Below are 16,194 nucleotides of genomic sequence, written 5' to 3'. Positions count from 1 at the left end.
GAAGCAGGCTCCATGCAGGGAGCCTGATGTGGGACTTGATCCCGGGTCTCCAGGATCATGCCCTGGACTGAAGGCGGCGCCAAACCACTGAGCCACCGGGGATGCCCAGTTCCACACTTTCTAAAGTGAGCATGCTTATAATTCTTAAATTTAAATTTCTATTAAGGGGTGCCTGGGTAGCTCAGTCGGTTAAACATCTGCCTTAGACTCAGGTCATGATCCTAGGGTCCTAGGATTGAGCTCCTCCTCTGGTTCCCTGCTCAGTGGGGAGTCTGCTTTTCCCTCTGCTCCTCCTGCTCATTTTCTCTCAAATAAAATTTTTTAAAAAAATAAAATTTCTATTTTAATTGTGATGTTCCAAATGCACAGAAATACAAAGACAACAATACAACTCCACTTCCAGAGTTAACATATTTGCTTCATCTCTTTAAAAGTTAAATATACAACTAGCCACTCCCCATCCCAAGTCCCTCCCTCCCTCCCTAGAGAAAACCATTCTCCTGAAACTGGTATACACACTTCCCTGCATGTTTTTAGATTTGTACTACATGGTTCAAAAGGTCTTAGCTCTAAATAAAATCTTTTTTTTTTTTTAAAGGCCTTATCTCTCCTTGAAGGGCTGGTGATTGAGTCTGCAAACAGATCACACAAAGCCTCTGTAGAAGGATGGGAGTGGATAAGTGCCATTGCAGAGGACTGGGTACACTTTTGTCAGCTGGGATGCAGGAAGAGACAGTGGTAGAGGATTAACCCAGGGGAAAAGCTGTTTCACCTCAAAAAAGAGGACTTAGTGACAAGGGCATAGCCAGGGAAGCAAAACTGAGGCCAGCGGCACAATAGAAAGCTTTAGGGGTGGAAAGCAGCCCCTGGAGATGGAGAACAAAAGGGGTAGTAGGTGAGGCAGAGAGCTCCAGTGAGCACAGACTTTTGCTCCCCTGATCATCAGAGAGGATGTGGCTAGCTGTCTCTGAGACCTCCAAGAATGCAGTTTGGGGGTTAAGGGTGGGCCAAGCTGCTGAAACCCCAGCATGCCAGACCCATTACCAGCCTCAAGAACTGGCTACATGGTTTTTATTTGGAGGAAGTGACCTCCTTTAGTTCCTCTGAAGCATTATATAGATCAGAGATGACTCAACTTTCCTGTTACGGGCATAACTCGGAGATATCATGGGTTCAGTTCTCAGACCACTACAATAAAGCAAGCTGAATGAATTTTTTTGTTTCCAAGTGCATGTTAAAGTTATTTTTTCACTGTTCTGCAGTCTATTAAGTGTGGAATAGCATTATTCCTTAAAAAGAAAAAGTGTACCTACCTTAACGTAAAAATCTTTATTGCTAAAAAATGCTAACCATCATTTGAGCTTTCAGCAAGCCATAATCACTAATCACAGATCACCATAACAAACATAATAATAACGAAAAATTTTCAAATGTTGTGAGAATTGGGACACTCGGGGAGCTCAGTTGATTAAGCGCCCAACTCTTGGTTTCCGCTCAGGTCATGATCTCACAGTTGTGAGATCAAGCCCATGGCAGCGGCATTGGGCTCCGTGCTCAGTGGGGGTCTGCTTCTTTCTCTCTCTCAAATAAATAAATAAATCTTAAAAAAAAAAAAAAAGAAATATTGTAAGAATTACTAAACTGTGACACAGAGACACAAAGTGAGAAAATGCTATTTGGGAAAAGGGCATTAATAGACTTGCTCAAGGCAGGGTTGCCACAAACCTTCCATTTGTAAAAAGCACAATAAAGTGAAGTACAGTAAAACAAGGCATACCTCTCTCTATTGCCCTTCCTCAACTTGGAATTGAAAGATAAAATAGAAGGTACCCAGTTAAATTTGATTTTCAGATAAACAACAAATGCTTTGTTTAGTAAGTGTGTCTTAAATATTGTATGGGACATACTTATACTAAAAAGTTACTTGTTTATCCTAAAATCAAATGTGAGTGTTCTGTATATTTATTGCTAAATCAGGGAACTCCAATGGAATTTTGGAAGGGTTTTAGGAGTCTTTGAAAAGGACTGGGTCAGTGAGTTCTTCAGAATAACATTAAGGAACATTAATGAATTTTTATCAAATTTTCCATGGTTTAATTAGGCTAAACTAACAAAGAGCCACCGACTTTATTAAATCAGGAGGATGCAAAGACACTCTTAGTTATTTTTTAATGATTTTATTGAGATATAAGTCACATACTATAAAATTCACTCACTTAAAATGTACTATTCAGGGGATGCCTGGATGGCCCAGTTGGTCAAATGCCTGACTCTGGTTTTGGGTCAGGTCAGGATCTCAGGGTTGTGGGATCCAGCCCAACGTCAGACTCTGTGTTCAGCACAGGGTCTGCTTTGGATTCTCTCTCCGCCTCTGCCCCTCTTGCTCTCTCTCTAAAAACAAATAATAAAATAAGATGTATAATTCAGTGTAGGGGTTTTTCTTGTTTTGTCTTGTTAAAGTCAGCTCTATCCCCAACTTAGGGTTTGAACTCAAGACCCCACGATCAGGAGTCCCACAATCCACTGACTGAGCCGGCCAGGCCAGGCGCCGCACAATTCAGTGGTTTTAAGAATATTCACAGAGTTGTGCAGCCGCTGCCCAATCAATTTTAGAACATTTTCTTTCTTTAAAAGATTTTATTTTTAAGTAATTGCTAAACCCAAATGTGGGGCTCAAACTCACAACTCGAGATGGAGTCCCATGCCCCACCCACTAAGCCAGCTAGATGCCCTTAATTTTTGAACATTCTCATCACCTTAAAAACCAAACACACCGGCGCCCACTAACGATGCCTCCCCACACCTGCCCCACCTCCTTGCGGTTCCCAACCCTAGCCCCTGTCAACCCCTAGCTAACCGTTGGTCTCTTTAAATTACCTATTCTGGACCTTCCATTATAAATGGAATCTACAATATGAGGCTCTTCATTTTGCACGTTGTCAAGGCTCATCCACACGGTAGCACGTATCAGCACTTCGTTTGTTTGTTTGTTTTTCCACTTCATTTTTATGGTCTAATAACATTCCTTTGCACATACATACCACATTCGTCGGATCCATTCATCCGCTGATGGACATTGGGGTTGTCTCCACTTTTGGACTATTATGGATAAGGCCTCTAAGAGAGAACACTGGTGTGCAAGTTTTCATTTCTTTGGAATTGCCGGCTATGTCGTAACTTTACGTCTAATACGGTGAGGCACTGCCAAATTGTTCCCTAAAGCAGCTGCAGCCCTGCACGCTATTAGTTTCCTTTCCTCTTTTTATGAAGAAGCTTCAGGGTCTCCTCGGCCTCCCGGAGGAGGGCCTGCTCCCAGGGTTCCTCCCTCCCGAGGGCTTCCACGGGGCCCCAAGCTCGTCCCACCGGTGCCCAGAGCGCGGCTGGTCCAACCCAGCGCCCCGTTGGAGACGTAGTCTGGCCTCCCGGCTGGCCCCTCCCCCGCACCGCTCGCAGGCCCGAGGAAAACAGACGCCTGGCTGAGGGTGTGTGGACATTGTAGTTTTCTTCGTAGTCAGCCCCGCAGAGAGTGCGTTAGAGAAAACTACAATCCCCAGAATGCCGTCGACTACGGCACCCGAAGAGGCCATTCCGCGTGCAGTGTTCCCGCCCACTCTCCGGTCCTGGCCGCTCTCCAGGGCGTCTGTAAACACACCCAGAGACTGTCATGGAGGGGGAGGAGGAGGCGGCGGCGGCGAAAGGAGGCGTTTTGGGCCGCCTCCAGGGTCCGCTCTGTCATTCCTGAACTGGTCCCTCGTCCCCGTGACTGTGGCATCAGGGAAGCGAACTGTTAGGCGAGAGGAGGAGACAGTCAGAACCATATCCCCTTCTTCCCCCGGGGCGGGGGCCGGGCCGGGCCAGGCCGGCTGAGCCGGGGGAGGGCAGGGGGAGGGAGCGCCTGGCCAGGCCGGCCTGTCCGCGGAGATGGATGACAGTAAGGTAAGTCCTGTGGTTTGCACGCGCAGCTGCCGCCGCCGCCGCCGCCTCCTGCTTGTCGCTAAGGGCTAGACCCGCCGCTGAACCTCAGCCTGGTAGCCACGCCAACACCCAGCAAACACCTGCCTTAGACATCCCGGAGCCTCCGGCTATTACCCCCGTGGTACCCAGCCAGGAATTCAGGGGACGGGGCGCTGCGTCTTTCCAGAAGGGGCCCTCTCTGGAAATTTCTCCCTCCCAGGGCAAGCCTGTTTGTCAGCTTTTCCAGGTAGTGCCAACCCTCGTCCTTGACTTGCCCAGCAAAACGAGTGAAGAAACTTACCGTGCCTTTCTTTTTGCCTTCCCCTGACCCCCTTCCAGACTTTCCCCAGTTTGGAGACCTTAATTAGGGCACCCTGAACCAGCCCTATTCCCCTTGAAGGTTCCCCTTTCTTCTCGCAGCCTCCCTTACTCAATGCCCCATTCATATAATCAGTTCACTCCCCCTCTGAGCTATTTTCCTGTGGTTGGTTGGTTGGAACACTCTGCTAAGCTCCTGTTGCTATTCGTCCAGAATCTAACCTCCTCTAGAAAGCCTTCCCTAAGAAAAGTAGTGAATTCCTTCTTGTTAATCTGTCTTAATATCCTACCACCATTCCCCTATCGCAATCCAAATCACTTGTCCCTGTGATTCTAACAGGCGTTGTTCATTCTTGGCTGATTCATGTAGTTTGTGTATATAACGTATCTCTGCCCTATGTCTATCTACGTTAGTGTTATCTAGTTTTATTTCATGAAGATAGGGATGATCAGCTTATTGATGTTTTAGAATGTTTAGAAAATTGGACTTTTTTTTTTTTAAAGGAGTCTGACTTCTAGACTTTACCAATTTTTGAAGTAGAAAGTCACTCCTTTATGCCTTTCAGAGGTCTTCCTTTTCAGTCTCTGGCATACTGCTTGTGCTAGCTTTTTTTCTTTCTTTGGGTGCCCTTTCCCCCTCCCACCTTACCATTAACACTTTGCAGCTGTCACGTTTTTGTTTCACCCACCCTTAGAATGAAAAAAATTTTCTAGCTTTTCTGTGCTGCCTGCTTTATTCTACATTAACTCCCTCTTCCTGCTCTTACAGAAGGCTCTAAGAAAAATGATTAGACGGAAGGGAAAGCCCAATGCAATAGTCTGGAATTGAGACTCACCTGGAGAAACAGATTGTTTGTGAAGTAGCAAACCCCAACAGGAAGTTGTGTTTCCAAGACAGAAAGGGGAAGTTCTGAAAGTTTTCCAGACATCAGAAAATAATTTTTCCATGAATGCCTTGTTAGCTTGATTGTTCAGTATTATTAATTTTGAAAGCAAATCTGAATACTGTATCCATTATCGTTTTGCAGAAAATAATGTTATGGCTCCTTAAGGATGCTAAAATAACATTGTTCTTTAATTTCCTTAATTTGAGGCAATAAATTCTACAAAATCTTTAGTTCAGACTTTTGAAACATTTAATAACTCTCAAAATCTTCAGTAGTCTCAACTCCAAGAAAAATACATACGATTTTGAGCTATTTTTCTTACCTGTCAAATCACATAGGAGTCATTTCTAAAGCTAGCAAACTGTAGTGGAGAGTATAAAATTTTATTGTTTTCCCTAAAAGAATGAAGGTAAATCTTGGGGTGTAGACGATCCATAACTTACTTCCTATAGGGTTCACAAGTAATGCAAAATGAACTCAGTTCTCATTCTTTTTAATTGATTATTTTTAGAAACCAGCAGTTACTTAAATCTTTAATGATTATGGGAAAGAAAATCCACTCCACATGTCTCTGGATGGACAGTGCTTCTGTGAATACACTACTTTCACTTTGAATACATGTCATAGTTGTGAATGAGTAATACTTAAATGCCATGTACAGCAAAATCGGAACTACTCTTCCGGCACCGGGCATTATGAAACAGCCCTTAAGTCTTTGGCAGCTCCCAATCCTGCCTTTCTCTGTGCTCTAGTTGTTGGAGTCCTGCAGAATTACATTGTCCTGCTAGCATACACATACATACTCACACACAAAACACATTTTCTTTTTTTTTTTTTTTAAGATATTTATTTATTCATGAGAGAGAGACACAGAGAGAGAGAGAGAGAGGCAGAGACACAGGCAGAGGGAGAACCAGGCTCCATGCAGGGAGCCCAATGTGGGACTCGATCCCTGGCCTCCAGGATTATGCCCTGGGCCGAAGGCAGGCGCTAAACCGCTGAGCCACCAAGGGATCCCCCACATTTTCTCTTCACATTATGTATAGGTAATGGAGTCTCAGGTTCCATTTTCTCCTGAGTAAGAGGAGGTGAGAGTTGGAGTTTGGGATTCTGGTGGCTGAGCATAAAGTATGGTGGGGGGACACCTGAGTGGCTCAGTGGCTGAGCGTCTGCCTTTGGCTCAGGGCGTGATCCAGGATCCAGTCCCGCATTGGGCCCCCTGCAGGGAGGCTGCAGAGGGCTCTCTGCAGAGGGTTTCTCCCTCTGCCTGTGTCTCTGCCTCTCTCACTCTCTCTGTGCCTCTCATGAATAAAAAATATATACATATTTTTTAAAAATAAATGAATAAAGTATGGTGGGAGAGAAAAAAGGGTGCCAAATTAGTTGACAGCAAGGCCAGGGGAATAGAAAGAGGATGCAGTGGTCAGGAGTGGCAGTTATAGAGAGACAGTATTTGAATGAGCAGGTTGGGAAACAGATGATGATATGAGGACCTCCCTTTATAAGGATTCAATATCCTGATTTTTTTTTTAAGATTTTATTTATTCATGAGAGAGAGAAAGAGAGAGAGAGAGATAGGCAGAGGGAGAAGCAGGCTCCCTGTGAGGAGCCTGATGTGGGATTCGGGACCAGGTCCCTAGCTAAAAGCAGACACTCAACCACTGAGCCATCCAGGTATCCCTTCTGAGTTGTTTTCATCAGTAGTGATGAATGAGTTTGCCAGGAGCTCTCCACATTCTGTCATCTAGCTTTCTGGAGTCAGAGTCACACAGATTTGAATGAAAATGAAGCTTTGCCTTTCTACCATCTAGCAATGTGCCTGATACAGCATAGAGTACTCTTTAATAGTGATTGAATTAAGTTGGAGCAGAGTAATATTAAGGAGATTGCCCTGATGTACCCAGGCTTTATTAATCAGTGTGCTCCATTGAGCCCCCCAGGCAGAGTATATAGACAATGGCAAATGGCAAAAATAAAGCAAGAGCTAGATGGGCATCTGAAAGTAGGGGCTTGAGAAAGTGCTAAGTAGCAGAGCTCAAACACTGAGTAGATCTCTACTAGGCTAGATGGGAAGGAACAACCTTGGCTGAGTTAATTAACGTTTCTGAGTTTCCATTTTATCTATTAAATTGTCAATACCATTTTCATAGGCTTTGTTGAGGATTAGAGATAATGCATTATTATAAAGCACTGAGTACAGAGTCTAACACATAGTAAACACAAAAAATATTATTGTTACTTAAGAGTGACTTCTTTGGTCTTAGCACAATGCAGTAGGTACTTGAGATGCTCATTTTATTCTTTTTTTTTATTAATTCTTAATTGCATGCTATTCGCAACATTTGCAGCAATGCTTATTTATCCTACACTACCCTTTGCTCCTAACCATGCCCCGAGATGGGAAGGGGCAATGGGATGGGGCATGAAATGAACTTAAGCTGTGCATTGAACTGTCAGATTGTGTGAGAAAGGTAGTCTCCTGAGCCTACCTGCATGTCTACCACTAGGAAAAAGTGCTTGTTTTTACAAAAGCTGCTTCTTCCTGACTTGCTGCATTCAATTACAAAGAAAATAAAAGTGTGTTATTTTCAGAGGCTTTGATCATAGGCAGAAGATTCTTATTTTTTTAATTTTATATATGACTTTTATGTTTATTGAATCAATGACTGATATAAATGGAAATATCCTAGACCAGATGCATTCCTGCCACAGGATAAGCTGACAGTAGACTACCATACTGTATTGCCTGACAGTGTAGGGCATCAAGTTTCAGTTCAGCGACTGACAAGAAAGTGGGCCAGACACTGTCTAATCATACTAATATACTATACTATATGGATAGTATACTAATATGGATGCTGTTTCCTTAATAGACTTCACAGACTTCAATTTACCTGTAGGACACACGATTATCTGAAAATAAGGTTTCTTACACCTTCCTTACCTCTTATGTAAGAAGATAGGGTCTTCTGTTGCATTCAACTGTTCGGGGTAGCATTGATTCTCACAAAAATTTTAACTTGGCCAAAAAATGTCTTTGACATTCCCAGACCTGCCTTTGGCCCTTGAAATCCCTCCTATTGATCCTTTATCCATCCTTTGCCATAGTTGGGGCTGCCACCTTGAGCAGTGCCACAAAACTCAGACATTTTCTGCCTTTCCTGTCCTCCTCTTCATCAGTGCTAACCACAGGACTAACACAGAAGAGCCAGTCTACCAAACAAATCTCTGACAGATTTAATGTACCTTCCTTTGCTGTTTAGGTTACATGCACATTTTACATAGGGCACCTCAAAAGATAGTTTAACCCTAAAGAGTAATTTTAATACTACAGAAACCAGTTGAAATCTAAGTTTACTTATCCTTATTCAGAATGATTAATTAACTCTTTTAAGGTTTTCAGAAAAGTTTATTCATTCATTAATTCATTAAATACTTGTTGAACACCTAATATGTACATGCATTGTGCAAGAGAGATACAAAGGTAAAAAGTTTATAACTATTCTTGGGAGCTTACATTTCAGTGGGCTAAGTAGACCTATAGAAAAATCATTACAATATAGTGAGGTTAAAAAAAATTAGGGCACTAGAGGCAAAGTGCTTTTGGAGTGGTATGAATGGATGCCTGTCTAGGCATGTCGCACATGGGTTCACACAGTAGGAGTGAATCTGTGAGGAAGAATAGGAGTTCCCTAGAAAATGGGAAAGAAGGAAAATCTTGTACTAAAGCATATTGCACTGGATAATAAGTATTATGCTATAAGTTAGTGCAGGAATTGGCATATTTTTGGTAAAGGGCCAGATAGTAATTATTTGCTGGCCATATGATCTCTGTTGCAATTATTCAATTCTGCCAATTTAGCACAAAAGTAACTATAGGCAGAACTTAATGATGAGGTGTGGCTGTGTTCTAATAAAACTTTATTTACCAAAACAGGGAAGGGGCTGGGCTTTGCATGCCATCAGGGCTATGGATTGCTGACCCCTGAGCTAAAACATAAAACACAAGTAGAGGTGTGGGCAGAGACAAAGATGGAAAAGTAAGCAGAGGCCAGATCACGATATGCTTGGCAAGTTAAGCTAACAAATTTTGGTCAGTATTTTTAAAGTGTGGAATAAAGAAAACACCTGCTGACCCAGAATCTTGAGACTGGGGCTTGGGAAATTGAATTTTAATTAGGCTCCCCACTTGAGTGGCTCATATGCTTACCGAAGGTTGAAAACCAAGGCCATAGATGTTGGGGAGCCATTGAATGATTTTAAAGCAGAGGTAGGGATCCCTGGGTGGCTCAGTGGTTAAGCGTCTGCCTTTGACTCAGGGCATGATCCTGGGATTTGGGATTGAGTCCCACATCGGGCTCCCTGCATGGAGCCTGCTTCTCCCTCTGCCTGTGTCTCTACTTCTCTCTCTGTGTCTCTCATGAATAAATAAGGTCTTTAAAAAAATAATGCAGAGGTAACTATCGAATTTGGGTTTTTGACAGAAAAAATGCTAATGGCTATCTGGAGAATGATTTGGGGTAAAGATGTAGGAACTGCAATAAGATAAGAGGCAGATGGTCCAGTTAGGTAAGAACGTGGATTTTGGCATAAAACCAGAGTTCAAGTCTTCTTTCTACCACTTTTCAAGCTGTTATGATTTTGGACAAATTAGAATTAAATATAAGAACAGTTGACCCTTGAGGTATCTGGCCGGCTCAGTCGGTAGACCATGTGACTCTTGATCTTGGGTCATATGTTCAAGCTCTACATTGAGCGTAGAACTTATTTTAAAAAAAAATCAGTTGACTCTTGAGCACCACAGGTTTGAACTGCACAAATCCACTTACAGGTGGATTTTTAAAGTACATATATATAGTACAGTACTGTAAATATATTTTTCATCCTTATGATTTTAATATTTTCTTTTCTCTAGCTTTATTGTAAAATTCTGTAATACATATAGCATACAAAATATGTGTTAATTGACTGTTAATGTTATTAGTTAGGCTTCCAGTCAACGTTAGACTACTAGTAGTCAATTTTTGGGGGAATGAAAAGTTACAGGTGGTTTTTTGACTACTCGGGGGCTGACACCCATCACTCCCATGTTATTCAATAGTCAGTTGTATATATGTGAGCCCAAATCACAAGAACTTAGTATATATCTCATGGGTTCTCAGTAAATGCTAGTCCTTTCTGACTCCTCCCCAGCTTTGTTAGATTGCTCATAAAAAAGACCTGAGCTGAAGACCAGATTGAGAGTTTGGGTTGTGGTTGATAGAGCATGAATAAAATCCTTCAAGGAGAAGAGTGTGGACAGAAGAAAGAGCTAGAAAGACAGAACCCTGGAAGACAGTAAAATGATCAGAAGAGGCCGAGGAATAGGACTTAGCAACGTAAATGGGAAAGGAGAGATTAGTGATAAAAAAAAAAAAAAAGTACAAGGGGGAAAAAAGGGGCTATTATGCTGTCTAAGGGACCAGAGAATTTTTTTAAAAAGATTTTATTTATTTATTCATAGAGACAGAGAGAGAGAGGCAGAGACACAGGCAGAGGGAGAAGCAGGCACCATACAGAGAGCCTGACGTGGGACTCGATCCAGGGTCTCCAGGATCACGCCCTGGGCTGCAGGCGGCGCTAAACCACTGCGCCACTGGGGCTGCCCGAGATTTTTTTTTTTTTTTAAGATTTTATTTATTCATAGAGACGCAGAGAGAGAATGACAGAGACCCAGGCAGAGGGAGAAGCAGGCTCCATGCAGAGAGCCTGATGTGGGACTCCATCCAGGGTCTCCAGAGTGTCCAGGATCACGCCCTGGGCTGCAGGCGGCGCTAAACCACTGCGCCACCGGGGCTGTCCGACCAGAGAATTTTTAAAGAGGGAATTTAGTCAACAATATGAGATGCTACAAAAGAGATCAACAGTGAAAAAGTATCCATTGCACTTGGAAAATAGGAGATTGTTTATGAACCTAGCAAGAGAATTTTCCCTAGAGTGATAGGATAGAAGCCAAAATGTAGCAGTTGAGAAAGAGCTGGACAGGAAAGAAGTAAAGGCAGGTATACACCACTCTTACGGAGTCAGTTTGTAACAGTTTTAAGGCATAGCTAAAATATATACAGTATTATATTTAGCTGCGAACAATCATAGCTGGGGACTGGGGACAGGCATAGGTGTTGGGAGAGGAGAGGCAGGAGTTAACTCTAAGTTCAGAGAGGCCTACTTTATCTTCTTCCTCCTTCCGTTGACTAGAAAAACTGGCAGAAAGGTTAGCAGCAGGAAGATGTGATTAGACTTTCTTTCTGAAGATCTGGTAAATAAAAGGCCTAACCCACAGCTGTGAAGGAAGTTTTAGGAGTCATAACACCAAATGAAAATGTAGCTACTTGTTTTTTCTTTAAAGTGGTAAAGAGCACTAGCTGGGCACATTCATCTCTATCTTATTTTTCTTTAATCAGTTGGAGATAACTTTTCATGTTTTTAAAAAGAGTGAAACAAGCCCTCCTGCTCTTTTTTTTTTCTAGGTTTGGCTGTTGCTACCTACCACTTCGTGTAAATGCAGTAATTCTCTTAGAATTAATAGTTTGAAACTTTTATGAGTTGCCTTAAGAATCAGAGCATTAGGATATAAATAAGTGCAAAGAGGGTAATAAAATAGTTAAAGAGTTCTTAACTGGTTTTTCAGATTTTATATCCTGTACGAGGGACCTTTTTTCTTTCTTTCTTTCTTTCTTTTTTTTTTTTTTTTTTTACAACTTCTGTAAGTTGGTCGTGATACCAACAAGTCAGTTTCAGAATATTCCTAATTTATTGGAAGTAGAAAACACAGCTTTTGTGCCCGAGGAGCTCACGTTGCTTAGAGGTGATAGAACTTAAATCTGTGAGGCCACCAAAAAACTCCAATAAAACATATAAATTCAGTGTGTTCACTATATTATATGTTCCAGACATTTGGAGAAGAAAATAGCATATGGAGAGAGGGTGATCGTCAGGGATAGGAAGGTGATTATCAAAGAAAGAGGGCTAGAGCTGACTCTAACCAAAGAAAGCATAACATTTCCCATCCTGGATGGTGGTCACAGAGAAATGGTGAGGATAGATGGGAATGCAGGGGATGAGGTAAAGTCCTAGAGGGGCATGACTTGATATGATTCCCGCATTGGAAGTAATGAAAGAGAGGATTGGGTTGGTGAGTGGGAGGCTGGATGTAGTGGGCTGAATGGTGGTCTCTAGAAAGATATATGTGTCCTAATCCCTGGAACCTGTGAATATCACCTTATGTGGTAAAAGTGAATATTACCTTATTGGGGAAAAAAAGTGATTAAGTTAGTGATTTTGAGGAAAAATTTATCATGGATTATTTGGGTGGACCCTAAATTGAATGACAAGTGTCCTCATAAGAGTGAGGCGGAGGGAGATTTGGCAGACAGATGTGGTGGCAGTGTGACCACAGAGGTAGAGACTGGATTGCTATGGCCACCAATCAAGACACACTGATAGCTACTAGAGGTTGGAAGAGACAAAGGATGGATTCTCCCTTTCGGTCTCCAGAGGGAGTGCAATCCTGCCAAACTTCTGGCTTCCAGAACAGAAAGAATACATTTCTGTTGTTTTAATCACCACTAAGTTTGTAGTAATTGTCACAGCAGCCACAGCAAACTGATATACTGGATATGGTGACCTAGTAAGCAGTGCTGAGTCAGAGGTCTTCTCTTCAGCTGTAACATGGCCAAAGGGCCGTTACAGTTTATTCTTTCTGTAATGATCAGATACTACCTTTTGTGTTTGTTTTGTTTTGTTTTGTTTTGTTTTGTTTTACAGTGAAGGAAAATACAGCGAAGTTATTTTAATAAGCTGAGAAGAAAGGTTAACTCTTTGGCAGCTCTTTGCAAGATGGATTAGCTAGAAGTGGGAATGGAAAAGGAGAGATGGTAGGAAGACCCACTGAGAACCTGTTGTAGCAATCTGTGAGGGGGGATCAGACTAATACAGATAGTAGGAGTAAAGAGGAAGAGCTAAGTCAGATTTTATAAAGGAACAGATTGGCTTGACTTCAGTTGGTGGGCATGGAGGGCCGCAACAGTAGAGGGAAGTTTCAAGGAAGCATAAAATGAAAAGTGCCAGCAAGTGCCTAATGTCCCAGTGAGCTGGATGGAGTAAGTGAGTGACTGTATAGTATTAATATAGCAGTGCATATAAAGCATTGTCAGTTTTAGGGCCTCTTCAGGGCATGATATGATCAAGTCAGTCCCACCATGAAGTTGGGGGAATTGTCATACTTGATGATAGTGAGTTACTTTGTGACAAGTTGCTGTGATGCAAACAAGGGGTCTTAGGTTCTAGACTCTGCTCTGATACTGAAATTCTCTGGACTAAAATTTTGTCATCTATAAAGAGATCACTGTGCATCTGTGTGTGTGTGTGTGTGTGTGTGTGTGTATGCATCCCTCCATCACCAGCACTCTTGTGTACACCCATGTCCTGCCCTTTATGATGTTACTGTTTATTTCATGTCTGCTGTGTTTCATGAGTCTATAAACCTTACAGTTTCGGACCTCATCTTCTTACACTAACATTCCTGGAGTTTCACAGTGTTTGGGGCATGGTGTATGTTCAATATATGGCTGTTGAATAAAGGAATTAATTTTCCCATCTTTACCTGAAAAAGATGAGCATGATGCTAATTCCTCACCTGAAATGGTGTGAAATAACATAATATGTAAAGTGTTTAATTCAAGACTTTGTCCATAGCTCTATCCCTGCACACCCTGATTTCGCCTTGAATTTAAGTGTTTGTTGTTAGCTCCTAAAAAGCTAGAAGTAGAATGAGCCAAGAATCTGGAATAGTATTTAATCTGGACCCCAGGGTCTTCCTTATTTTAAGAAGCTCCTAGATAGCGCACAACTCCTCTTTCTATGAAGTTAAACTTGTTGACTGGGAAGCCTGTGCCATAAATACTCAGACCTTTGCAGACTAGGTTCTGTTCTTTCTCTGTAATGGTTACATTTAGAATTATCAGGAACTCCCTCTTGGCTAAATCCATAGTTGTATGTTAATTCTCGGCCTTTTTAAACTCACAGATTAAAAAACCCTTATGCTTATCCCCTCCCCTCTGTGATTCTTTCTCTTCATAAGCTTGTGTCTCCATGCCACCTTGATTCTTCTCTTTCTTCTATTCTTTCTGCTTAAGATTCATATATTTTTTTAACAGCTATCTTTTTAAGATAACAGCTTTACTGAAAAATAATTCACAAAACATAATTCACATACTATAAATTCATCCTTTAAAACTATACAATTCTGTGATTTTTAGTACAATTGACTCTTGAACAACATGTGGGCCCACTTATACATGGATTTTTTTTCAATAAATACAGCACAGTACTGTAAATGTATTTTCCTTATGATTTTCTTAACATTTTTTTTTTATCGGGCAGCCCCGGTGGCGCAGCGGTTTAGCACCGCCTGCAGCCCAGGGTGTGATCCTGGAGACCCAGGATCGAGTCCCATGTCGGGCTCCCTATATGGAGCCTGCTTCTCCCTCTGCCTGTGTCTCTGCCTCTCTCTCTGAATGAATAAATAAGTAAATCTTAAAAAAAAAAAAAAAAAGAACTCCAAAGAAATCTTATAAAAAAAAAAGAACATTTTCTTTTATCTAGCTTACTTTATTATAAGAATATAGTATCTAACACATATAATACACAAAATATGTACTAGTTGACTGTTTATGTTATCAGTTAAGCTTCCAGGTAACAGTAGTCAATTAGTAGTTAGGTTTTGTGGGAAATCAAAAGTTATACATGGATTTTTTTGACTGCTTGGAGGTCAGCTCGTAACCCTCTCATTGTTCAGAGGTCAACTGTATATTACAGAGTTGTGCTATGGTCACCACTGTCTTTCCAGAACGTTTTCATTACCTTAAAAAGAAACTCTTATAAACAAAATGTGGTATATCCATATAATATAATATTATTAAGCAATAAAAAGAAATGAACTATTAAGCCACAACAAAGATAGAGAGGAACTTACATGCATATTACTAGCTGAAAGAAACCAGTTTGGAAAGTACCTACCATGTGATCCCAACTATATGACATTCTGAAAAACATAAAACTATAGAGGTAGTAAGAAGGTCAGTGATTGCCAGGACTCTGGGGGTAAGGGAGGGAAGAATAGGTGGAATGTGGGGTTTTTAGGGCAGTGAAAATATTCTGTATGATACTATAATGGGAGATACATGATATATGCATTTGTCAAACCCAAAAAACTGTACAACACAAAGAGTGAACCCTAATGTAGACTTTGGATTTATTAATAACATTGGTTTATCACCTGTAATGAATGTACTACACTAATGCAAGATGTTAATAACAGGGGACACTGGAAGGGTGGAGAAAAAGGGGATATATGGGAACTCTCTGTACTGTCTGCTTCATTTTTTTTATAAACCTAAAACAGCTCTAAAAAGCAAAGTATATTAATTTTAAAAAGAAAAAAAAATGAAACCCTTTAGCAGCCACTCCCTATCCTCTCCTTCCCTTCCCCCTACCCTAAGCAATCTATAATTTTAATTTCTTTAAATTTGCCTTTTCTGGACATTTTGTATGAATGGAATCATACAGTGTGTGCCCATTTGTGTTTGGCTACTTTCACATGGCATAATGTTTACAGTGTTCATCTTTTTTTCTTTTTTTTGCTCCACCCCCCCCTCCAGTGTTCATCTATGTTGAACCATGTATCAGTATGTCATTCCTTTTTATGTCTGAATAATGTTCCATTTTATGGACACACTACATTTTGTTATCTACTCATCAGCTGATGGACGTTTGGGTTGATTTCCACTTTTTAACTATCGTGAAATACGGTGCTATGAACATGAATTGTACAAGTTCTTATGTGGATATAGGTTTTCATTTCTTAGGGAGATAGACCTAGGAGTAGAATTCCTGGGTCATATGTTAATTCTGGTTTATTATTTTGGGAAACATGCAGATGGTTTTCCAAAGTGGCCACCATTTTATATCCCCACTAGCAATGTATGTGAGTTCCATT

At 41.4% G+C, this 16,194-nt stretch overlaps 1 protein-coding gene and 1 long non-coding RNA gene across 2 annotated transcripts in view; one reads left to right on the top strand and one right to left on the bottom strand.

Annotated features, from left to right (window-relative positions):
- Positions 1–2,161: 2,161 nt before the first annotated feature.
- Positions 2,162–4,697, bottom strand: LOC144297208 (uncharacterized). The gene is made up of 2 exons (XR_013364290.1): positions 3,038–4,697; positions 2,162–2,391 (listed from the first exon to the last, which is right to left on the bottom strand). It is a non-coding gene; the product is annotated as an uncharacterized LOC144297208 (long non-coding RNA).
- The window catches only part of CREBL2 (cAMP responsive element binding protein like 2), a 27,242-nt gene continuing 14,644 nt past the window's right edge, over positions 3,597–16,194 (top strand). The window contains exon 1 of the mRNA XM_077871019.1: positions 3,597–3,936. Within this exon, the coding sequence (XP_077727145.1) occupies positions 3,922–3,936 (15 nt within the window). The 5' untranslated portion in view covers positions 3,597–3,921. The remainder of the gene's footprint in view (positions 3,937–16,194) is intronic.

This window comes from Canis aureus, chromosome 25 (genome assembly GCF_053574225.1).
Source record: "Canis aureus isolate CA01 chromosome 25, VMU_Caureus_v.1.0, whole genome shotgun sequence".
NCBI classification, from domain to species: domain Eukaryota; kingdom Metazoa; phylum Chordata; class Mammalia; order Carnivora; family Canidae; genus Canis; species Canis aureus.
This window is presented reverse-complemented; position numbering and strand designations above follow the sequence as displayed.